Source organism: Mirounga leonina, unplaced genomic scaffold, assembly GCF_011800145.1.
Source record: "Mirounga leonina isolate KUSES-001 unplaced genomic scaffold, KU_Mleo_1.0 Mir_151, whole genome shotgun sequence".
In the NCBI taxonomy this organism is placed as follows: Eukaryota; Metazoa; Chordata; class Mammalia; order Carnivora; family Phocidae; genus Mirounga; species Mirounga leonina.
This window is the reverse complement of record NW_023270377.1, coordinates 35,060,122-35,085,800: the sequence shown is the minus strand read 5'-3', so window position 1 is coordinate 35,085,800 and position 25,679 is coordinate 35,060,122. Positions and strand designations below refer to the sequence as shown.

The following is a 25,679-nucleotide window of genomic DNA, read 5'->3' as shown; positions in this document are numbered from 1 at the left end:
AAGGAAGGAAGGAAGGAAGGAAGGAAGGAAGGAAGGAAGGAAGGAAGAAAGGAAGGAAGGAAGGAAGGAAGGAAGGAAGAAAGGAAGAAAGGAAGAAAGGAAGAAAGGAAGAAAGGAAGAAAGGAAGAAAGGAAGAAAGGAAGAAAGGAAGAAAGGAAGAAAGGAAGAAAGAAAGAAAGAAAGAAAGAAAGAAAGAAAGAAAGAAAGAAAGAAAGAAAGAAAGAAAAAGAAAAAAGTGGCAGTGGATAAAAAGATAGGGAGAGTATTTGAAAAGCAATTCAAAAAATAAGAATGGGAAGAATTAAAAGCTAAAGAATAACAATGTAAAAATGAAATGTATTTATACAACAAAATTTACAAATGATCAAGAAAAAAAAGAAACTCTTATTCTAGCCCTATATCTGGAACTTATGGCATTATTCTTCTTTTATTGTAGCACAGACCCATTTCCAGATGATCAAGTAGGGAACTTTGAACCTTTTGATTATAAGCCTCACTAAGCTTTCTACAATTGTGGCAGGTTAAGCAGGTAGTTTCGTCTAAGGGACAGGCACACAGTCCCAGCCATTTGCTAAGAATTAAGAGTCGTTCTGACAATTGGGATGAATGGTGAATTCTGTTGTCACTGAGGCAAAATAAGCAGGAGATTCCTTCCACTAGAAAAATGCATTTCCCAACTGTCATTAGTTCCAATGCTCAAACTGTCATTTTCATTGTGACATTATTTCTGAAAAAGTGTGTATGATTATAAAGGCAACCTAATCTTCACCACGGCGGCCATAGGAATACAGACAAATGGGAGATGGTCAAATGTGGTGGTGACTAGCTCTGCGTAAGGAGGCAGGCAACTCTTGGATCAAATCCTGGCACTGTCATTCTTTACCTATTGTAGTGAGCTCGAGTAATTTATTTGACCTCCCTGAGGCTCAAATTCCTCCCAGGTAAGATGCAAATAATAATATCTACATCACAGAGTTGCTGTGAGGATTAAACACTGTGAAATAGTTGTCTGGCAGCTCTCAAACAATGGAACCTATTTGTTTTTCTTTTTTTCAAAATCAGTATTAATACCATTAATTAATACCATTAATTAATACAGAGGAAAATAAGGAATCAATAATTTTTTTCAGGGTCCATAATCAATGCTCATGAAACTTACTAAAAAGCTTTTCTTCAGAATAAAAATGATACTCATAATCATTGAATTACTTAAGATGTTCAATGTGCCCCAAGCAAAAGGGTGAAAGTATTAAAAATACATTTTATACTCTAAAACTGCTTGCCCACTACAGTAGCTATTAGCCACATGTGGCAACTAAACGCTTGAAATGTGACTAGTCCTGAATTGAGATGTGCTGTAAGTGTAAAATACACACTCAATTTCAATGATTTAATAGCAAAAAACAAATAAATATAGCATGAATAATTTTTAAAAATCAACTGCAGGTAGAAATATCTTGGATGCACTGAGTTAAATAAAATATATTATCAAAATTAATTTCACCTGTTTAACTTCTTTTAAATGAAGCTACTAGAAAATTTAAAATTATACACATGGCCCATATTATATTTCTAGGAGAGCTGCTCTAAGCAACCTGCCGACACCAACATATACAATGGTTTTCCTGACACAGGATAAAGTCATCGCAAACTGATAACTAAGACAATTGTGCAATTGTCTTAAGCATTTCTTGGATGCCCCTCAAGTTATCTTTCCTCTGTGTTCCTGATCTTAGGAGACTTGAGGACAGATGTACTATTGGTTAAACTCCAAAATCTAATGTGACATCTCTGCATCATCAAGCAAAGCGTAGGCCATTGTTTTATTCCTAACCGTATTCATCCAACTTCTTTAATAAGGGAAAGGTTTTTTCCCCCCTTCCCTTCATTTTAAAGAACAGTTTTCAGGAAATGCCACAACACTGGCATGAAAGTGACCCAAGGAACAAGTATCCTGTAATGCTCTGGATAGCTCACCTCAACAATGAAAGATGAAAGAAGGTCCAGTGGCCGGGGTCTAGAGGACTGGATTACACTGCTTTCCACAAAGTCACACAAAACAAACCTGTCACTTGCATAGCACCCGCTAACTTACCACACATTCTAGCATACACACGTACCTTTATCTTTCTCCCCACCTTTACCCCATGAGAGGGTATCATTATTCTCATCCAGTAAATGAGGAAACAAACCATGGGAAAATAAGTAACATGCTCAAGAGAGGCACAAGGAGAACCGTTCAGGTTAGCCAACTCTAAACTCCAGGCACGCTGCTTTCTTGGGAATGGAAAACTACACCTGGAAACCCACACCCACAAAAATCCAAAGGCTTGGCCTTTTAGCAAAGGCCCCTTCACTGCTCGCAAAGTCCAATGGGTGACATGCATTGCTTGAAAGTAAATTCACCTTTTGACATGGGAGTCACTGTGCTAGGCACACAGAAGGAATCGAACACAATCGCTGCCCTTTGGTCACTCACAGACAAAGAAAGGCTCAAATGAGTCATACTCTAGTGAAGGTGACAGTGGGCTCCAGCCTCCACCCCAATCCCTTTGTCTCCTGGGTCCACCCTCATTCTTGGACCTGCCCCCTGAATGACAGGAGCCAGTCTATGACAGGAGGCCAGCCTTTCTCCTCCCCTCTTTCCAAGGGCTCCTGAAACAGTCTGTTTCCAGAAGGAAGGCAGCCACAGGGCCCACTCCCTTCCCTGAAGCTGGCAGTATATCTGGTTCTATCACCTGAGAAGGTCCCAGGGCTAACTGAAGATTACAAAGCCTTTAGGGCAGAGCCTCTCATATCTGCTCTTTGTATAAAACTGAACCTGGAGTAAAGCACCACACTTAGCAACCACCACAATCAATAAATCACAGAACCCTGAAACAAATTCTACCGTGTAAACCGAGAGTGAATACAGGGTCTACCGGGAGGACTGGGAGAGAAAAGAGTGAGGGGTGGCAACTGTCTTTTCTTATTGCAAATTTATTAGAAGAACAAAACAAACTTCATTCTCTCTCCCCTCCCCCTTTCCCTCTCCATCTCTCTCTATCTATCTCTCTCTCACACACACACACACACACCCTGAGTCACATACAAGAAGTCACTTCAATATTAACCTTCAGTATTAGCCTCTAGACGCTTCCTCCCAACCTAAAACAATCAAGGCAAGTCTGAGCACCGAGATCAGTGAGAAACAAAAAGAAAGAATAGGGTGCCCCTCACCTCCTTCTTGGGGTCCCAGGCAAAATTTCAAGATGGATCAAGTAAATCTTTCTTACTCCGCTCTTTTCTGCCCCTGATGTCCTCTCCTAGGCACCCAACCTCCTGAGCTATGGTAACCAGAGGCTCCGCATTCCACCATTCCACTCCAGCCTCCCATTCCCCCAGGGGCTGAACTCAAAAATTCCACAGAGATTAATAGATAAAAAGATGCTACACTTTTGCTGTTTGAATGGTTTAGCAGTCCTTTAATCTTAGATATACTTTCATTGTAAAAGAAACTCATTGTATCCTATATTAACTTCTAATGGAAAGAATTTCAGGTAATGCAATTAAAAAAAAAAAAAAAGTTTTCACCAGGCTTGGAGTGGCAGGAGAGCAAAAATATCTGGGGGCAAGGGAGCCATCCGCAGGTGGACTGGAGGTCCTCTAGGCTCCCCTCAACTGCTCCACTTTCAAAGTTTCTCTCTGACCCTTGCTTGCGAACAAAGGTTCTCTGAAGGATTAATTCATCTGTCTTTGTGGTTTTCTTTTTTAAGTCTTACTGCTGAGGAAGCAAGAGCTGACAGAGAGGGGCAACCTGTGCCGTTCAAAGGGGGAGGAACACAGTTAATCCTACAATGATGGAGAAGGCAAAATTTGCTTAACAATTACTCTAAGGCATATTAAGTCATATATATGCAGAAATATTATTTCACGTTCATCCATGACCCAATTATTTGTAACTCAAGGTTACATCTCCAAATAAAGTTTCAACAATAACGCTCCTTGATGCCTCTCTCCCTTTAGGGAAGTAGGGTGGGGAGGTAAGATTATCAAGAAATACTTTATTCTCAGAATCCTGTCTAGTAAAACCAGACACTACCTTGCAGCCCCTGAGGCAGATCTTAACTTTGGAAGATAAGAACAAAAGTAGGCCAGGGGTGGGGCAGCCACGAACTCTAGTCCTCTCTTACTTAACACCCTAAAGGCTCAAACTGAGCTTCAGGTGGTAGGGAGAGGAGATGGGTTCTGGTCTTCCAGGCCTGTCCCCAGACTGAGAGATCACGATTCAACCTGAAGCCAGATCTGAAGGCTGCAGGATAAACTCCACGTCTCTCAATACTCCTCATTTATAGAAATGTGGTAGCAGGATCAAGTTGGCCAGGCCGTCTGCAAAACAGGACTTCACAGGCACAGAGAAGGCACAGTGTGGCTACTTATCTAAACAAAAAAGCCCGAGCTACACCTGGGAACTGGGCCATAGCAAGCCTGACCCAAGGAACTAAATTCCCTGATGTCAGGAATGTCCAGTGAGAGTGAATGAGAGGCCTGCCTTTTCCTTCTCCAACATGGGCTGGACTTAGGTAAGTCTTACTCACTCCCTCACTCCCCGCTCCAGCCCTGAGCCTGACTTACAGCAAGTCCAAAATAAATGTTGGTGCAGTTTAACAAAATGCTAATTCTAGCTAGACATTCAGAACCACCATTAAGAGGCGATGTCAGCTCTGGCTTTTTGCCATTACTTCCCAGCTGAACTTGTCACATCACCATAGCCCACTGCATTGCATTCAGCATCAGCATACAAGAAGAGCTTTCTAAGAAACAATCCACACAAGTGGACTTGGGGGCTTGCTCCATGCTCTCCGGGGAACGTCCGCCAGACTACAGGGCTGCGTGCGACCACTGTGGACAGAAATTGTTGGTTTATCACCAGGAAGGCATTGCAGTCTGTTGGTGTTAAGACTCAAGTGGCTAGCAGTACTGTGCTCTGTGACCGTATACATCCTAGAACCCTGGGGGTCGGGTCTGCAGTCCTATAGTACCTGCGCTGGAAGACTGCAACATCTTTTCTAAATCAGACAGACAAAAATGTTTACTGACCCTGAAATTTAAAAAAAAAAAAAAAAAAAATTTTTTTTAAGAAAAAAGTAGAATGTAAGTTCGATTATCACAGAGGAGTTCAAACATGAAGTATCCCTTAGTTCAAAACTAAATGTTTGAGGTTCTTTTCACAGTGGGTTATAAATGCATATAGAAAGTCTTGAGACTCAATGGCTTGTTAAAATAACTATACCATAATTCATTAATGCTAAGATTTCTGTCCTTCATTATGTAAAATTTTATTTTAGAGGTCTCTGAGAGATAATTTTTCAGATCGTATTTAAGTGGAGATGTATGTGCCGCTCCCCTCATTCTCATTATCCTCTCTGGAAAAGCTATTTGCAACTTACAGTCTCAAAAGTCAGAAAAAGAGTCAATAAAAATTGTCTTTATATTAACATTTGCTTTATCATATCCAGTTTTGAGATTTGCCTAAATGTTATTCTGTCTAATTTAACAATTAAAATAAAAAATCCTTGATTGATTTCTCCAGTGTAGTGTTAAGGAAAGGTTAACTGTACTGAGGTTCACTAGCAAGAAATTAATAAAGGAATCAAGCACTCGGCTCTCAATAAGACAAGACTACCCAGATTTCTAGTGGGAATATTTCATAGCACAAGCATGTTTTCTTTGGGGAGTTTAACTCACCAAAATTATTAAAAATTGAGATCAAACACTGGTGCAAAGCCCCAAAGGAAATCATACTAGAGTGGAGAGATTTTTATCAAATAAAAACCTGAAAAGGTGAAGTTTTTAGAGTAAAAAATAAAAGGTTTTCTCCTTACAAAAGGAAATCCTACTCTCAAAACAGCAAAACATGCAGGGATGTCTAATAGATGTGTAAAAGTCATCACTGTTAAGTGAATGCAGATTTCACAAAGCCAAGCTTAGACAAGCAGCCATCATGACTACAAGCCACTCTCATTCTTGTACCCAACAAATGACTCCACTGATAGGTAAGAGCAAGCAAGCCCTTGAAAGGGCTGACACTAGAAGAGAAAGAAAAGAACAAGGAGAGAGCAAGAAAGTCAAAATCATAGTGTGTATTCTGCAGTTCCCTAAGGGTACACTGAGATCTCTCAATTGCAATACATAGGATATTATTATTGTGACTGAGATGAAGTTAATAAAACCCAGCCTACAGACTGGGGAAACTCAGGTCCCCACAGATGGAATACTTCCCAGAAAAGATATTTTAAGTATATACGTACCTGTGCAATTTACAGCAATTACTTAAACAAGAAAAAGAGAACAGAGAAAACTCGTATTTTCACTTTATGATTCTGATACATCCCCTTTGTAATGTATATAATTTCTAAGAGAATATTAAATTTAATATTAAAAAAACTAAAGAGATCACTTAAGCTACAGCATATAAATCCACTGAAAATCTTATTTTCATCCTTAATGTTATCCAAAGGATACTATCCAGCCATAGGAGGAATGTCATCCCGCTTTTAACTATCTTTGAAAAACCTAAAGAAATTTATTTGTCTCCCGGGGGGAAAAAAAAAAAGGAGGATGAAAAAGAAGGATAAATCTTAATTGGAAAGATAATATAAGTTTCTATCTTCATTAAAGCAAAAGGCCCTGGAAGAATACTGCACCTTTTTAAATCTGGAATGATCCCAGATATGAAACATCTCAATCTCAAAGATTCCACTTCTAGATTCCCTGGATTCCTAATTTCTTTAACTCTCTAACTTCTGAGCCACAAAATCAAGCATATTGATGTAGTTTCACCCCCAAAGGGCCAGTTTCAAAACAGATCTAATCTCACAAGCTCCACACAAAATAACAGAAAAGACAAGCCTGAGACTCTTTTTCAAACTCTGCATTCAAGGAGAAAGGGGTTCCTTTTGGGGTGAACTGAGGTTTAGATGTGTGGGTGAGTTCCAGTGTGGCCACGGTGCCTTGCCCATCGTGGTGAGAGTGGCCCCTTCCTCTTCGCACCATTGCTGCCTGCATCTACATAAAGACGATGAAAGAAACTATACCTCAGTTTTCATGAACATAAATGCATCTCTTTATTTTGTTAACAGAAGTAGGATCGACAAAGTGATATGTTTTCAAAGAGCGAGCCTGTGTTTATTGTATATCTGAGAGGCTGGCGGCAAGAAAGACGACTTCGTGAGTTATATCAAAGGGAGAAGAGAGCTGCACCTCAGAGGCTTTCCTTGGGTAAAGAGAACTGTCTCCCTCAAACCTGCTTTCAAGCTATACATCAATCTTCAATATAATTATGTTTGACAGAATATAAGCTCTTGGCAGTTAACTTGTTTACAATAAATGTTTAGTTTGGGTACATGGACTGTATTTCAGTTTTATAAATATCAAACACAAACCGACAACAGTCCCATTATGGGGCTGAGAATTATTTTGCTATAAATCTTTTTATTGGGGGGCCAAGGGAATTACTTTGCAGCTTGTTTTCCACTAACCACTTGGAACAGTGTGAAAAGAGGTACATTTATACTCTGACCCTGTGCTAATTGGAATTCTATACATTTCCATGGGAGAGCTTGCAGTATCAATCCTGAACACGCAGGTCGCCTCCCCCCGCCCAAGGTTTTACCATGGTGGCAAAAAAATACAAATGCAACAAGATGGTTCTTACCAAAGTCACGGCATTTTCATATGGCTCTTATTCGCCTCAAAGTCTCCTGGGAACTAATGGCCATTTGTGACAGCATTGGCAGGCCTTCAATGGTAAGCTCTAGTTTTGGGGGGTTTATAAGTTGGCTATAAAAATGTGCTTAAGGCTCAAACTTACTATATGAACAGGACTGTAAATAGAGTGAGTTTTGCTGAGTGTTACCTGAAGATTCATTTGAGAAGGAAAAAAAAAAATCAGGATCACCTTAGTTACTCTTGTAAAGTACCTTTACTTGGGTCTTAAATGTGTTTAATTTACTTTCAGAGAATAGTGTTCCTCTTATACCCCCTCAATAATAAAGGGTGTTAGTCTTCTAATACTACACCTGCCACATCTATGGCACAAAATCTTATCTGAACGGAGCCTCAGAAGCTGAACGCCTCACAAAGCTTCAGGAGTACCCTGGCTTAGCCCCACTCAACTCCACGAGCACTTTTCTCCCGGCATGCATCTTCACTAGCGTTCGGAATGCCTTCTGGTTTTCAGAGGATGACAATCCGTCATTGCAGGGCTGGTTTCCTCACTTGTTTTTAATTTCACAGTTATCTTGTAATCAGATCCCTATATAATATTTCAACTCCAACATAGTATTAACATACACAAAAGATCATTTTTAATTTTCCAAAATACTTACTACTGGGATATTCTGTCACTTTATTATTTAAAAGTGAGATTCCAACTTCTTTCCCTCTGGTCAAGGTTATAATTTCAGGTGACATAAAATAAAGAATTTTTTGTCTCTCACCTTCTAATAAACAAGGTAAGACACTGATTTGTAAGTCTCATGGGTCATCAAATTTGATTTTCTTTAAAATTTTACCACGAGTTTCATACATGAGAGAGAGAAGAAAAATATTTTCATTGCATTATCAGCCTCACAGGTCTTGTTAATATCAAAAGCACTAGTTTACAATGTGAACTAATGGAAAACTGTTAAATTTACCTAAAATAATCAATCCTTTTTTTTTTTTCTTAATTTAAATAAGCCCTTTTAAGACCTTGACTATTTAACTGCTATTTACTTGGGGAAGGGGAGACATGGAGAAGGTGACTGTATGAAAAAAAAAAAAAAAACAACAACTTTTTTTAATTGTACAACAAAAATTCCCTCCAAGGCAAAAAGACATTATGCCAAGTTCCACCCAGAATTAATGTTTAGGTTTAAATTATAAAGTCCAGAAAAAATGGAACCACTAATAGACCCTTAAAGCTCGTGGCATTCATCACCGCTGTTAGGTTATGTAAATGTTAAACTGAAAAACCCTTTTCTGACAAAAGTATTTTAATGAAGGTGCTATTAAGTAGACTCTCTGAACTGATTAAAAAAAAAAAAAAGCCTTTTGAGCTGTTTGATATAAATTCCACTCCAAAGAGGATTATGCTTGGGACAGTTCTGGGATTATGAGACCTCGGCCAGTAAGGGTTTACTGCCTATCTTATTCCTTTCACTTTACCATCCTCAGAAAGATTTTTAAATATTGAACCCAAGAAAATTCTTAGCTACAGATCAAAGAGATACTCTCCTCTAACTCTGTCAACGGAGTCCAACTTTGGGCGCCAAATGTTCTGATGGCCAACATTATTTGTGGCTTTAGTATACCCACAATGAGCAGGGGTTAACTCCACTGTCTAGCTAACTCCACTGTCATCATCAAAGTTACCAGGAGCTCACAGTTTCTATGAATAGAGTAAGAAATATAGCTCAGAGTGAAAGAAAACTAGACACTGATTTTGGCTGCTGCCGGCCAGCTCACTCCTAGTTGTTGAAAGTTCCACTCTGGGGAATGAGGCCTGGAGGCTCAGCAATGCAAAGGATTATGGATTTAATAATGGCTCCAATGGCTTCCAATGGAGGCCAGAGCCTATGCATCTCAACTGACAGTCTCTGTGACCTGAGTGAATGTCAGTGATGTGCACACACGGAAACTCAGCGTCCCCCCAACCCCATGTGTTCTGAGGAGAAATAAGTACACTCATGATACACCTTCAACTCTCTCTCTCCCCTTCAGCCTGGTTATAACTTCCAGAGGAGAAAGAACAGCAGGCCCAGGGATCACACCAAACCTTTACTAGGGAGAGTTTGTAGTAAGAGAAATATTCACTACTTTTGTCTTCCATTTACACAGGTTAAAAAAAAAAAAAAAGAGGTAGTTATACCTCAGGTAGAATTAAGAAAATTTGATTTCCTTTCTCAAACATCATACGAAGACAAAAATCAATGAGCACTTTTAATTGTCTTCTGAGCAACCACCTCCCAGGGACTCCTCTCCCAACTTCCCAGGGAGGATCAAGAACCAAATGGTCTCTCCCAGAACTGATTTTAGCTAATAAGTGCAACAAAGTAAGTGAAAAGCATTTCAGTTATTCTGCATCCTCTCCAAGACTAAAAATTTGTACATCGTGTGACAGGTCCACCTCATTTTTCTTAATGATGTTTTTATTATTCTTTCACTCAATTAAAGCAGAAATGGATATTGCATCTTCTGACTGTATAATTGTTATTGTAATCTGTTTTCGATCACTGCTTGGGAAATAGGTCCAAAACAACATAAACTCTCCACTGCCTCAGAAGGCAAGTCATTTTCTTTTACTACGACACTTAAAGAGACATTTATCATGCTGCTCTGTTAGCATCTTTGGATTATGATAAAAGAAAGTTCTTGTTCTGTTAACCAAAAAAATATAATGTTTTGAAAACACTGCCATTTTAAAGAGCTCTGATATGAGTGCTTTTTCCTAATAAGCTATCAATTTTGCCTTTCCTTATCCATATAAAGAACTGGAACAAATGCAATAAAAATATGCAATTTTAATATAGGGAATAATCAAGAAATTTGAAAATCGATCATATTCAGTTATAAAAGAACTGATAACTTGCTTTCCAGCCAAATAAAAAAACAAGTAAAAAAAATTGTTTTAAAGAAAGAAAAAGATATCTCTGCTGAACAGGATGAAATTAAAATTGTTTCTATGAAAAATGCAAATCACCTCTGTCAGATCTTAGTGCTTTGGAAAACATTTGCTCTAACTAGAGTCTCTATTAATTTTTTTTCCACATCTGTGCAAGTCTTCAACAAATAAAGTCACTGAGCTGCTGGGCACATTTCAGTAACTGTGCAACCATCAGTGGGCACCAAACAGTTACTGTGGTGTGAAATGCATACTTTTTTTATAAGTGGTAGCTTGCAGTGTTTCCCCTGAACTTTTTAATCTCTGTTGTTATGTTAAATGCTATCATTTAATAACCCACTGTGCTAAGACAGAACTCCATTCCAATGATAAGACAACTAGTTAAGGAAAGATCCAAATTTGCCTTCTATCGTGAGCAACTAAAATGCAAATCTACTCCCCCCAGAGTTTTACTGTCCTAATGTGTCATAACCACAAATAAAGAACATTCTTACTACTACAATACAGCTGCCATAATTTGCTGATAACTTTATTGCAAGGTTCAAATTCTTAAAATTTCTATTAATAGTCTTTTCTTCATTTTAAGCATTTGCCAAACTAGTAACTATAATAGTCACTAGTTTATTTTTAAAGTTTTAAAGGTACACACATCAATGAAAAATGGAAAAAATACATCCCATAAACCCCATTGCCATAATTATATATCTAAAGCACATTTATTCCATATTAGGTCATTTTTACCTAGTTCTTAAAAAATCTGTAATAAGTAAAACTCTGCAAATGGGAAGAAAAGATACAAGTTGTAGAAGACCATTTCTGATGTAGCCTTTCACTTCATTATACTGATTTTGCCACAATTTTAAAAGCACTTGCTATTAAGCAGCAAAACAATTCTGCTAATTGAAAACAACAAAAAATTACATAGATAGAGTTCCATGCTTTTGAAAACTCCTGCATGGAACATTTTTACATAAATGCTGTGTAGCATGAGGTGCTTGTAGGGCTTGTTTCATGTAAAAGAAGAAAATAAATGTTTGGCTGATCACTGACAATAAGGGAACCAATGTGACTTCAGAAAATGGAAAAGAACACACTATAGAGGCCATGTCTGTGCTTTTTTGGAAATCTGTAAGTACTCAACTGGTTTTTGTTTTAACTCATACCTCAATTCCACTCAGGGCCGTCTACTTGGACTCTGAAATATCTATCACATTACCCGTAAGTAGGAGGATGATGAATCCTTTGTATATAAAAATCCATTTTTAACACATAGACATTTTCAACCCTCTATTGCACTTTAAAATAAAAGGAATTCACAACTCTCTTTACTGGCACCCTAAATTAATGCTAGAGAGCAGTGGTGATTGGAAGTGAGAAAGGCCCCATATAATCAAAGTCAGCAGAGGGAAATCACTCATTTTAAAATCACTATAAAGAAAAGAATGGAAGCTAAAAGGCACACTCTCTTCATTTTTCGAGCTAAACATAAAGGTCTTCTACTTGAAACCATTTTCACTTCTTTCTTTCTTTCCTTCCTTTCTTTCTTTCAAAATAATGAGTTAAAATGTATGGGTTACATCCAATATTTCACTGCTGTTCTTATTCTTGGGGGGGGGGGGGAGGAGGGAACAGGGACCATGCTGCCAAAGCTTCTGAAAAGAGTTTGGGCTGCTAATTTTCCGTTCACAAAATCTAAATTCCCCTTATGCATCTCACACAACTCATGAAATAATATGAAACAGTATTATATCACTGCAAATTGAGACATTTTTATCAAAATAAAGAGTGATGATGCCAACATTTCATTTGTCATTTACCACTTGTCACTTTTCACTGACAAACTGTTACACATACAACTTTTGTCAAATGCTCCATCTTTAAATATGTTCCAAAATGCCATTGTACCTCAGCATTCATATAAGGATGATAGCAAAAAGTACTGTTACCACACATTAGTTACGTAAGTTTTTTTTTTTAAAAAGCCGACTTATTAGATAAAAGAATATAAAGGACTTTTTGTTAATTTACATGCTATGTAGGATAAAGTTTGGCTTTCTGAAATAAGACAAATTATGAACATATTTTATGCACCTAATGTGAGATTATTAGTTATAAGAAACTTTTTTAATGGTGAAGAAATGGGTCATTTTTATCTCAACAGAAACCTACTCTAAAAAGACCTAAAAAAATAATACAATTTGGAATTCATCTAGCCCTGTTAATGTCTTTTTTATATATGCATATAGAGTCTCTACACTGAATTCTTTTTAAAAAAGAAAATAAAGGTTTTAAACTATTAAAGTAGAACCATCAAACTTGATCGCTTACCAGCTATACCTTGCCAGATATACCAAATAATTACCCTGTCTTGCCTGGAATAAAACTAATTTCCACATTCTTAAAATAATTCAAATTCATATTCCTAGATCTTTAATAAATGACAATAAGTCTGTTTATATATACATAAATATAATAATATATATACAAGATATCTAAGATTTACAGAGTGATTCTACTAGTCACAACCCCCTGGGAAAGGATTATATTGCTTATTTTCTACAGGGGTTAAAAAATAGATGCCTTAAGGGACATCTATGTAGTTCCAACACACATACACATACACACACATTTCATTGCAGATGATCTTGAATATATAATGGTCAGTGGGTTTCTGTTGATGGAACACAAGGCTTCCAAAATTACTTCAAACATCAAATTATGCTCAGGACTTTGAGGGGCGGATACCCTATGTTCTGTTTAATGTGTATGTTCCATTGCATATATTTTTTTAACCAAGTATATCTTTATTTTAATAACAGGCCAAGGACTAAAAACACTTTAGAGAAGGGCTATTTTTCTACCTCAGCAAAACTACAGAGGACATGCTAGATTGTTGGATGACCCCAAAGCCTAAGTTCATTCTATTTAAAAGATCTTCAACCCTTAAAAAAAAAAGTAGAATGTAAAAGAGAAATACAATCTTTTCTCTTTTGAAATAATAACATTGAAGCCTCCCTACAAGCATAATGGGGTTTATCCTTGGCTAAAATGAATTTAATGAGTTTTTGACATTTTACCCAGGTTGACAATATGTTTCTAAATTTCCAAGTATTTTATACATTTTAATATGTCAATATCTATATTCTTTCATATCTGCACTCCTTTCAAAAAGTAAAATGTCTCCCTACAACTGCTAATATGGTGACTGCACCTGACCTGAACTGCATTTCTTTTAATCTAAAAGGAAATGTTCCACATGTAGACAATTAAACTAACTGTTGTTGTAGACAATGTTCAGCTCTAAATGAGGCCCTGCCCAACAATCGTGATCACATTTGCTTCCCTATTTGAATACATCAGTGTGTATTGCATAATGATTTTTTCCCCCTTGTAACAAGACAGTTATGTTCTTCAAAGGGCTGCCTATTAGCAAGAAGAATAGGCCGACTTTGGGTCAACTAGTTTATAAGGTAACTTTAACAAGCAATTTCTCAACAAAATTAAATCATTATTTTAAAAAATTCTTTTTCAAAAAGAACGCAAACTTTTTTCAAAAACAGCAAATATCCTTAAAAGATATTCCCAGTGTTCATTTCCCCTAAAATCTAGAACATTTAACACCAAAAAATTATCAAAATTCATAGAAAAATGAAAAATATCAAAAAGATTTCTGATGTTTAATGCCTCCTATCAGCAAATACACCATCTGGTATACTCAAGCGCTGTTCATTCAGTTTAAATAAAGCTGTCTGAAAGTTCTTCTTTAAGCCAAACATTTAAAAATGAAAATGCTTGTGTTAACAATGAATGAAGCACAATAATTTATTGCTATTAAAGCACAACTGGCCAGCGCCTTTCAGCAGTCCAGGAGGAAAGCAGAACGCCTTGCTTCCTCTGGAAACTTGATTGGCATCACTTTCATTTTATGCTGTACGTTTCGTGGCTGAAGCATTACACACAGCAGAACATTTTAGGTACTTATGTTAATGGTGGCAAAAAGGATCATCTGATTCTTATTTTCGTCATCCTTAATAATCTTCTCTTTTTCTAAATCTTCAAATAGATCTGTAAGTTTTAATCAACAATTTCACAAATATAAATTTCCCCACCATTAATCATCCTTTTTCAAAATCCTTATGGAGTGAATTACTAGCTGAGAGGGGACGCCAATTCTAGTAAGTGAATGTTACCCAGCAGGGATATAAAGCTGTCAACACCACGGTGCTCTTGCTTGCTCTAAACTCTCTCCCAGCCTTCATATGTTTTTTAAAGAGATATTAGCCTTTTTTTTTTTTTCCTGGGGACCTTCTATAAAAGCTGACTGTCATACACATCTGAGCACTTATTTTATTATATACATGCTTTAAAACACACTACTTAGATAAGAACAAAAACATCCTAGAAAGTGTTGTAAAGACAAAGCAAAACTGATCTACTTTCTAATAGTCTTCTAAAGCTAACCACATTGTAAACAACACACTAACTTTTAAGTCCCCTATTAAAACGCAACCTTGAAGACTGTGATAGTGTATCTACCACCTCAACTAGTTAAATCCAGACACTAAAATAATTTCTCTTTTTTTTAACAAACACGTTCTCATCAAAAAACATACCAAAGTGTCTCTCTCTAAAAATGTGGAATCGTGGCAACAGAATTCACTATTGCAACCAATGCATTCAGAAACATTTATTCACCTCACTGTTTATCAAAAATAGTAAGATAAACTGCCATGTTATTGGGCAACCAATTAACTTAATGATCTCCCCTATTTTTAGGGGCAAAGCTTTTAAGAAAGAGAATCACTAAAGATTAACAAATACATCCTCCCAAATTTTGAACTCTATTTTTAAAACATTAATTATTATAACCATCTTTACAACATTGACAAGATTACAACATATCTGAAAATGGCAATAAATGATAGTTATAAGTATTTTGTAGTTGTCTAGCTTATTATATTGCTTCACAAAGAAAACTTAAACAAAGGAAGGTAGGGTAAGAGAAATATAATCTATTTTATATTTACTCTATATTCCAAAAAACCTTTCAATTACAAAGAACTGCTAACTAGATATGTATTTTAAACATTCTTTTAAAATTTAAAATGTATACTTTTTAAAAGGCTTTGCTTTTCTCCAATCTATACACATGATTAAAAGTTACAAAGAAATGAAATTATTACCATCTCAATGTACAGTAGGAAACTATACAAACTTCAACCCCAAAACTAATATTAACATTCAATGGAAAACTTTACACTGTCAAAATTTTATGTTCTAAGTTGTTATATTTTAAAGTTTTCTAAATTAAAATCTTTCCAAATAATCTATTATGCTATGTAGAACAAAATCTTTATTTTTTTTTAAAGATTTTATTTATTTATTTGACAGAGAGAGACAGCCAGAGAGAGAACACAAGCAGGATAAGTGGGAGAGAAGCAGGCTTCCCGCTGAGCAGGGAGCCCGATTCGGGGCTCGATGCGGGGCTCGATGCGGGGCTCGATCCCAGGACCCTGGGATCATGACCTGAGCCGAAGGCAAACACTTAACGACTGAGCCACCCAGGCACCCCACAAAATCTTTCTTTAAAAAAACCCACCATATGTGAACTCTTTTAACCACTTTACTATTATTATACGTAGTATTTATTGAGACAAACTAATGACATCTATTTTCAGTTTGGAAAGCAACTAATAAGACCTTTGATATTACTAAATTAAAGCTCAGAAAAATGACTAAAGCAGCTTGTTGAAACAAATCCATTCTCCTGAAAACTTAATTTTGCTTTATATCAAATTTATAATAAGTGGTCAAATGTAAATCATAATCTCAGAAAATAAGAAACGTAACCACTATTTTATACAAAAGGTATCCCTGGTCAACGAAATTGATATGCTATAGGAAAAAAAAAAAACATCTTATTTTAAGGAATCACATTGGTAACAATTACGTTCTAAAATGTTTGATAGACTTCTTTCAATTTAGTGAATTTTTTAGTAGGTCTTCAGAAAGAAACCAAAATTTCAAGTCCAAGTTTTTTTCTATGTGCATAAGGCCACTTCGAGAACACATCTCCTCCAAGGGATTTCCCAGTTTTTCAATCAAATAGTATCAGCACTTATATCATCTTACACTTGCTTTTATCATATTCGCTATATATTTTTCTTTCTTATATGCATACACTAAAGATGTTACAAGAAGTCTGAAGTTATTGTTCTAGTCTCAAGATAACACATAAACACCACTTTTAAAAAGTGGGTCGCAGAACTCAAGTTTTCTTTTGCTTCATTGAAGTATATCTTTAAGTCCGTAAAATAAAAGGCACGTAAGCCATAATGTATAGCCAAATAATTCTTTAAAGCTTTAGAAATGGTGAGAATGAGTGCTTCTCAAGGGAGATGATTAATATAAGGAACTAAGGCAAACCATTCTGAATGTCTACCATGAAGAAATAATAATAGCAAACCAAGTAAAAATAGAAACGTGTTATTTTATAAAATGTCCGTTTTAACTCTTTAAAAAGGCATGGACATTTAGACTTAAGTCTTTACTTTGAAATACATACTATGGCTATTTAGAACATGGGATTGGAGCTTATCATTAAGTTTTGCCATGGTTTTGCATCATTTCAGGCAGGCTAATATAAAGAATTATATTAAATAAGCTACTGCTGAAAATATTAGGGGAAAAAAACCTCTAGAAGCAAAAAAAGATTTAAACTAATGATTGATCTCAAACACAAAAAAACTGCATGCCAGGTTGAATTGTGCATTTTATATGCAGAAAACAACTAAGCAAATGGCGTAAGCCTCAAAATATTTTAATAATGTTTACATTTCTTATGTATCTTTATTTTCTAAATTTTTTTCCTAATCACTTTAAAAGAAAAGTGGTGTTTAAGTAGTAAAATCTACAAAAGCTTTTCTTTAAATAGTATTAAATTCTTGGAAAGGTAAACAGCATGTAGCCATTAAGACTACTTTGCTATTTTTACCTGTTGTGCTAGGATTCATAACAAAGTTACAAATGCATATGACTTTATAGAAACGGTGACCTTAAAGCCTCTAAGGGCCTGACAGATGCATGATTCTTTATTTCCTACTTGAAATGTGGCAGGAAATATTCCCAGTTGTTACTAATTTATCTCGAAGCACTGTCCTACCTACAAAGTAACACCAACACTCTTGCTCCTGAGCATTAAAAACTAGTCCACAAAAGCGATCGCACCTAAACTTCATCTCTACAACAGATACTCTGAGGCAAAGCACAAGAGTTAAATCACTAAAAAGCTCTCTAGGAAAATCTAGAAACAGTTAGCTGGCTGTGACATAAACCTGCCAACACCTCAGCACACAGTGGCAAAGTGCCCAAAAAATGCCACCCTCTGGGTAAACCACTTTCTTGTTTTAACTCTAGATGAAGCTACCAGTTGCAGATGAGAGGCGACCGGGGCATTATTTGGCAACCTGGAATTCACTTCCTGTAATCCTACACCGCGACAGCGCCTAATCAACCTGAACCCTGACACCCGGGCCATTACCGCGGGGCCGCGGGGCTGCGCGCGCCTCCCCGCTCCGGGCTGTTACCTCCCACGGCCTTGGCCACGGCGCCGTTGGGCCTCCCGCGGGCTCCCATGGGGCTGCCGTTCTGCTCCAGCCGGGCCACCTTCACCGGGGGAGGCCCCTTGACGTCGGGGCTGCCGCTCCGCCGGTCGGGGCTGTCCCGCAGACACGGGCTCTCGCTCCGCCGCTCCATGCTGCTCCGACTCGGAGACAAAGTTCCCACCGGCAGGTCGCAATAAAACGCGCAGGGACCTAGGGAGGGGGCGGGGGGGAGGGAAGGGGGAGGGAAAAAAAAGAGGGAAAACCGCTCACACACGTGATAGACGTTCAGGCCAGTGGCAGAGCGCTGCACCACAGCCACACAAACTTCCTCCCACGCTGCCTGAGGGGCCCGAGCCGGGAAGCGGGTCCACACCTTACACTGGGCGGCCCAAAGGAAGCTCGAGGTGCGGCGACACTGCCCGGTCGCTCTCCAGGAGTTAGCTCTCGGTGACGATCACCAGGCCAGCGCCCAGGGGCGCCCAGAAGTGGCCCATTCATTGGGGCAGGGTTGGCATAAGCCGTTCTCGGATGAGACAGCCTCGCCGTGTGGGGGTCAGGGTTGCGGAAGAAGTGAACGTCATAAAAAGCCATCTCACCCACTCGAAGAGGGGGTGGGGATGTACACAAGTCCATAAGAAACCGAATTAACCACATGATGAATGTGCTGTGAATGGCGGGCAGGAGCCAAAGGCCTGGCATACGGACTCCTTGAATCCCCGCTTTTTACCTTTACCCAGCAAGTCTTGAGACACAAACACACTTTGCACAAAACCAACTCATGAGCATCCAAAAACATTTAGAGGTATTCATCAGAACACTCTCCAGAATAACCTTCATCACAATGGCGGGGGCTACAATCGTTATTATTTTGGAACGTTCTTATGTTCTTCCGATCCTAAGTGATTTTTTAAAAGCTCTTCATAAATCACAAAAGCAAAAAGCACTTAAATTATTAGGTTAAGGAGCAGACTTCATCAACCCCAATTTAAAATTTTTTCCAAAAAGTTTTCCTCTGGGTCTCTTGGCTGGCAGCGCGCTCCTCAAGGAACCCACAGGTCTCGGCAGCCCTGGATATCTGGGGGGCGGCGGAAGAGGAGGAAACACCTGATGAAACGGCACTCACATTGTCACTGACATCCCCGAGAAGCAGGAACCCGGCACAGCAAAGTGCGCTAGGAATCCTCGCGGGCGCTCTCGCCGTGGGAGAAGCCGCGTGTCAAGGAGACAAGGTGGGGGTGGCAGAGGGGAGGTGAGAGGAGAGATGCGAGAGATGCGCAGACCGAGCGGGAGGGCTGCGGGCGAACATTCCGCCCGCACTCCCTCGGCAGCGCTGTCCGAGAGAGCGAGAGCTGCGGGGAGGGAACTTAGCCGGACCCGGGGCTTCCCCGAACTCCCGAGCTTGGAGTGGGAGTCCTCGCCCTGAGTACTTACTGCTCACGGTCTGTCTGTAACTTGGCTGGCTGAGGCTCTGTCCATGGAGCAAAAGTAGAGAATCCAGGGTGGAAAGTTTCTGGTGCTTTGCCTTGCAGTGTTCTCCTAGGCTTCTTTCCTCTTTACTCCTTCCCCTTTTCCTCTTTCCCAGGTCCTAACGTTTAAGGTCCTGGGTCAGGGTGTCTTCTAGTGCAGAGATGGTTGTTATGATGATGATGATGGGGGGGGGGTAGGGGGAGGAGGAGGAGAGGGAAAGGAGGGTTCCTCCAAAGGGGCACCCGAGCGAGCGGGGGAGGAGACGGCGGAGGAGGGGAAAAGAGAGAAGGAGGCTGAAAAAGCCTTTTCACACCTTCGGGAAGGAGACCCGTTCTGGAGAGAAAGGGCTGAGGACTGGGAGGAGGCGGAGGCGGGCCGGTGCTGCAGCTTCGCAGGTCTGCTAGTTCGCGAGGAGGCGCGGCCGGAGCCTTAGGGCCGGTGTCACCGAGAGCCGAGAAGGCACAGGGACCCGGGACCGCGCGCGGGAGGAAACGCGGCGGCCGCCCAAGCTGTCACCTCCAGCCTCTCCCCTCTCGGCCGCCGCCGCCAGCAGCCGGAGCCGGACTCACTGACAAGCCGCAGAGAGAGATACACTGAGAGGGAGATGATTATTAGTTGCGTTGAGTCATCAGGCAAAGTGAGTCCTTTTGGGTTGTCCTCGGTTTCCGATTTCTCCCCCTCCCCCTTTCCGTCCCCAGATCTAGCGCCTTCAAAATAATAATTTGGGGTGGGGGTAGGGGAAGTCTCTGGGTTATTTTGGGATGGGGGTTGGTGGGGGAAGATCTAAACCCAAGCCAGACTGGTCCACCGCAATGAAGGAGGAGAGTGGGGGGCGGGGAAGAGGGCTGGGGAGGTTGCGGGGGGAGGGGGGCCCCGCCTGGCAGGAAATTAAACATCAATCAATCAATCGCTGTGAGCCCGGCGACCCAAACAGCGGCGGGGCTGAGGAGGAGGCAGAGGGACTGGCGAGGGGCGGGTGGGAGGCAGGGAGGAGGGTGGAGGAGGAAGGGGAGAGTCGGCTGTAGCAGAGCGGTGTGGCGAGGACCGCGCGCGTCGGGCGGCGGAGGACCGATGGCAGAGAACCGAGTGCCGCGCGAGGCGGTGGCCGAGGCCGGCGGGTGGGTGCGCCGCGGTGCAGGCGGGCGCTGAGGTTCGGGTCTGGTCCTCCTCCTCGTGGCGGGTCCGGGGCGCGGCCGCCTCGCCCGGCCCCGAGGCGCACTCGTCCCGGCGCGGAGGCGGCGGCGACAAGGCAGGCGCTGGTTGCCTCGTTTCCCGGCGGAGGCGCAGACCGACGCGCAGTAGGCAACCGCGGCTGCCTCGGCTCCCGGTTCTTCTAACTGCGCCGAGTACTTTCGACTTTGGAGATAGGAGGGCTATCGCCTCCCCCACCCACCGCCTCCGCCCACCACCCACCGCCTCCGCCCCTCCGAGCAACTTTTCCCGATGCCTGTGAGCTCCCCCTTCGCGCGGAGCCGGCCGTCCGGGCCCGCCGCGCCGCAGCGCGCGCGGGGAAGGCCGCTTCTCCCTCAGAGCCGGCGCGGCCGTGGGTCCAGAACAATAGCCCGGGTGTCCTGAGTGGCAGGAGTACCAGCACTACCCGCCGGGCTGCGGGTGGGACAGGAGAGGGGGCTGCGTGGGGGGCGCAGGGCGGGGGGCATCCCTGGATGACGTCCCTGGAGCGCTCGCAGCGCCGGCGACATCTCGAGCAGCTCCGCCCGGGCCGCCTGGAGGCCGTGACGCGGAGGCAATGAGGGCGGTGGGGCTGCCTGTCCTCCAGCTGCGGGTCTGGGACTCCTGGGACCCCAAGCGGCTCAGGCACTAGGCTTCGAGTACGGGCAGAGTGTGCGGTGAGGACCTGGTCTCCTCGTCCCGGGGGAGGCCGCGCGGGGGCGTCCACAGCAGGTCCCGCGATGGTGTAACTGAGCCACAAACTTTTGCCGACTCCCGCGGCCGCAGCCGCCCGCAGCCCGACTCCAGCCGCGGTGCTCATTTAAGGTGGCGCAGGCACTAGCGGAGCAGGCCGAGCTCCGGCCGCGCTTTTGTCCCTAAGGTCCGGCTTGGGCGCGGGACCTCCTTAAAGAAAAGCACGTGGGTAGGGGCCGCGGCCCCCGCAAGACGCCTGGGGCGCCGGCTTACACTCTTGGTCCTGAACTGTGGCGAGAAAATGAGGACGCGTCCAGCCCGCCTTGAGGCCGGTGAAGCTCCTCTGCTGGCGGCACCTCCAGTCTCTACCGCGCACCTTGTGTCTCCTTCCTAAACCCCTGGACCCGGAGAACTCCCCACCATCTCGCTGCCTGAGCCGCCGGTCCCCCTTAAGAAGTATTGGCTGTACGGCGGCGCCAGAGGGCCAAACTAAATTCGGTTTTGGGAAACGCGCTTCGGGGGTAATTCTGGAAATCTCGGGCCGGTGCACAGACTGCGGGAAGCCGCCTCAGCCTAGTGTGCCCGGAGGTAGGCCGCCGTCTACTCGCCGCACCTACCCGGTGGGCGGCGTGCGCGCAGTCATCCCCTCAAAAGCAGAGGCCTGGGAGGCGAGGAAGCCTCTGGAAGAGAAAGGGTCCCAGAAACTAAACCTGCCCCGGCCTAAGTCTCAACGCCCAGATCCCGGAGAACCCCCGCACCCAGGCGCCGCCCACCAAGTTCCAAAGCAGCCCGTGGCGACCCGGGAGGCGGTCGGAGCCCAGCGGAGAAAGGAAGCAAGCTTGATAGTAAACCTTCGGGGAGCCACCCTGGGAGTTTTAGGCAGCATTTTCCTTTCCTTGTTTTTTTATTGCCCAAACCCCATCTCCCCTACCTCCCTGAACGAACGGGTTAGAGAAAATGCAACAATTCCAAGTCTGTGAGAACAAAGTGGCTCAAGTAAACCAACTCGTGGTGGTAGCTAAAAGGTTTTTGGCTGCAAAGAAACAAACTGTAAGTTTGATCAACAAACTTTTTTTTTTTTTAATCTGTACTTTCACGTCGGAATGGGAAGGGGGTTTTGCAAAAGGCAACTACCACTGTCAAAGTTTGAGCCCGTTTTCAAAATGGGGAGAGGCGCAATTCTTATAAATATCTTAACAACGATAATAATGCTGTTTCTTTCCTTACCTTGGTGTTGAACTGCAGAATCCTCCTCCGGATCAGTGTCCAGGAACTTAGAAGAAATGGTGATATTAGGACTTCAGTACTTCTGGAAAAAAAATGCAAATGGTTTAGCCAGGATCTTTCCTGTCTGATTCGTCACTATTATTATATCTGATGATGCGAATGGTTGGAGCGATTCAATCTTAAGTCATTAATGAGCTATTTTATAAACACCACTGTCTGAAGATCTTCATTTACATTTTGCGAAGGATCACTTCGCTAACCTCACATGCTTATGTCAACAGCATGATTATGGGACTTCAGTCACACTCTTATAAAAACAACACAGCGGTATTGTTAATGGGTTAATATTTTATAAAGTGTAAATATTTTATTATGTTTTGAAGGGAACTATTGATTCTAAATTATTAAACCCCTGAGAAGGGTGATTTAAATAAAGTATACAATTAAGTACAATTAAATGTACATTGTGGCTATTTTCCTTTCAGACTCTGCACCCTTTTAAATTAATTGATTTTCTCATTAGTAGAGTTTCTTCTTGTCCGTTTTTGATAGTGGACAAAACTATCATTTTGGTCAAAAGAACTCAAAATACATAAAGGTGCGTTTAGCATAAAAGAAAATACCGGAAACTATGAGTTATTACAAGAAATATATTTTGAATATTTGCAGATTTATGTTTATTAACACATTTTACAAATTTCTTTCGATTTAGAAAAGGAGAGTTCTAGTAAGTTTTGTGATATATGCCCGGTGTGGGTGTTTTTTCCCCCTTGAGGTTTGTCCCTAATAAAGGCCTTTTCTGTTTCAAATTACATAAGCTTTTTACTGCACGATTTTTGTATTGACCTTATTTCAACTGAAGTAAGCAATTATTTTCACCATGTTTAATTTTGACAATAAGAAATTTTAAATAGCATTTTTATCTTTTGCTTAAGACTTTCTAGTTTTTAAAACAGTAAATAAATTATGATTCAAAAGTTTTGTTTGGTTTCGTTTTATATTCCTCAAGTGGTTTATTTTCAAACATTTTTTAAACAAAATCACACTCAAGAAAAGAATTGGTTTTAATTACATTTGTGTGTGTGTTTTTTTTAATAATTTGATCCAAAACGCATTTTTGTACAGATAGTTTGCTCCAGTGCTCAAAGCATAAAGTTCACATTGGGGGACATTTTTATCCCTCAACTTGCTTCTCACTGACGTTTCTGTCGGGAATCTACTAAGACTATTCCCCCTCTCCTCCCCCACACCCAATTTTTTTCATATGTCATTTAGTCAAAGGTCGCCTGTCTTTCATAATCACACTGAGATTTGTTATTTTAAAAATCAACGGATCTTTATGCGCTGGGCTTAAATGTGCATGTGTTTGCTTATTTTCATGTTCTCCCCTTTTCTCTCTATCTCTTGTCAGGCCTTTCTTCTCCTTTTATGGCCTGCACTTTTAAATGGCAACATTTCTTGATTTCTCTCTCTGGACACCGACGTTTCTACTGTGCTAGCTCTTGACTGTGGCCAACCTTCCTTCCCCAATGACCGCGCAGGACGGCCTAGGCCCGACTGCCCGGGCGTAGGGTACCGGGTGCCGGGCGTGGAACGCCGGCCCTCAGCCCGGCCACCCACATCTCTGAGGGCCCAGCATCCATCACCAGGCTTCCTGGATTTCAAGTCTGGTCGCCCAGGCAAAGAGGCCCTTCCGGCGGTGCGCTGCCTCTTAGAGAACACGGGAAAGTTGTGCCGCGTTGTCCCTCCCATTCTCGCACACACAAGAAAAACTCTACGGGAATTGCCAGCGTCGAAAGCCTTCTATGGCTCCTAGGAACCCACGCAGGCCTGCCTCTCCCCCTCTCCGCGCCCCCACCCCCACCCGGGTCTTGCTCTGCTGGGGGCAAGAGGAGGGCGGGAGGGAATCGTTTCTCTCAAATGAAGCCCACACCAGTTCTGAAGCCAATTTCCGCCGCGGACTGTCCGGGGGGAATTAGGCGACCAACATTTTCACGGACTCATAACTGCCCCAGGCTTGGATTGGAAACTGCCTGTGCCAAGGAGACTGGGGCCCGGGGCCAGAACGCCCCGAGGGGCACGCGCCTAGAAGGCAGATCAACTAGGGTGGGCTCGAGCCCTTTCCCAGACTGCTCTGGGGCGTCTGGGGACTGACCAGAGCGCAGGGGGAAGGGGACACTTACTTCGTTATCCGCACGCCTTCCTCGTTGGCATCAGAGCCGGACAAATCCCAACCCGCGCCAGGCAAAGATAAATTACTCCTGGCTCCCCCAGCAGCTCTGGGGCCTGGGCGGGGGCGGAGCGGTGAGGAAGCCGTCGGGCCGCCTAAGGTAGGGGTGGTGAAGGTCCTGCTCCCATCCTCAAATGAACGAGCCCCTGCGGCCAGGAAGGAGAGATGAGTCCCAGGGAGACGACTGATTGGGGATGCGTGGTGGGCAACTAGTTTATGCTAGTGAGCTGAGCGCCCAGGAAGTCGGAGGGTCTGAAACCAGGGGAACAGACAATGCAGACGCCCAGAGGGCGGGAGGGGACACTCGAAGGTCGGCCCAGGAGCTGCCTCAGGCGAGGACTGGGAGCTTTATGCACTGGGGTCCCAAATATAGGTGATGGGAGAAGGCGTCGGGAGTGGGCAGTGTCTGCCCTGAGTAAGGAAAGCGAAGGGACATGATTTGAAGGTAAGAGAGACTTTGGTTGAAGGTGTGCATGTGCTTCCTCCGCGGCCGCGGGCTGGGAAGCCCAGGAAGGCGGAGGGCCTGCTCCGAGCACAACTCCAACGACACATGACAACGCCCCCAGGTTCTTGGATCCTTTCACTCTTTTTCAGAGTCTAGAGCTTAATAGCGGGATCTCCTGCAGCATCGCAGGCAGAGAAT

At 42.2% G+C, this 25,679-nt stretch overlaps 1 protein-coding gene across 1 annotated transcript in view; it reads right to left on the bottom strand.

Annotated features, from left to right (window-relative positions):
• Positions 1 to 22,868, bottom strand: part of SATB2 (SATB homeobox 2) — a 186,539-nt gene extending 163,671 nt beyond the window's left edge. The window contains exons 1-2 of the mRNA XM_035007450.1: positions 22,807 to 22,868; positions 18,232 to 18,459 (exon numbers count right to left, since the gene is read on the bottom strand). Coding sequence (XP_034863341.1) covers positions 18,232 to 18,400 — 169 coding nt within the window. The 5' untranslated portion in view covers positions 18,401 to 18,459; positions 22,807 to 22,868. The remainder of the gene's footprint in view (positions 1 to 18,231; positions 18,460 to 22,806) is intronic.
• Positions 22,869 to 25,679: the final 2,811 nt, after the last annotated feature.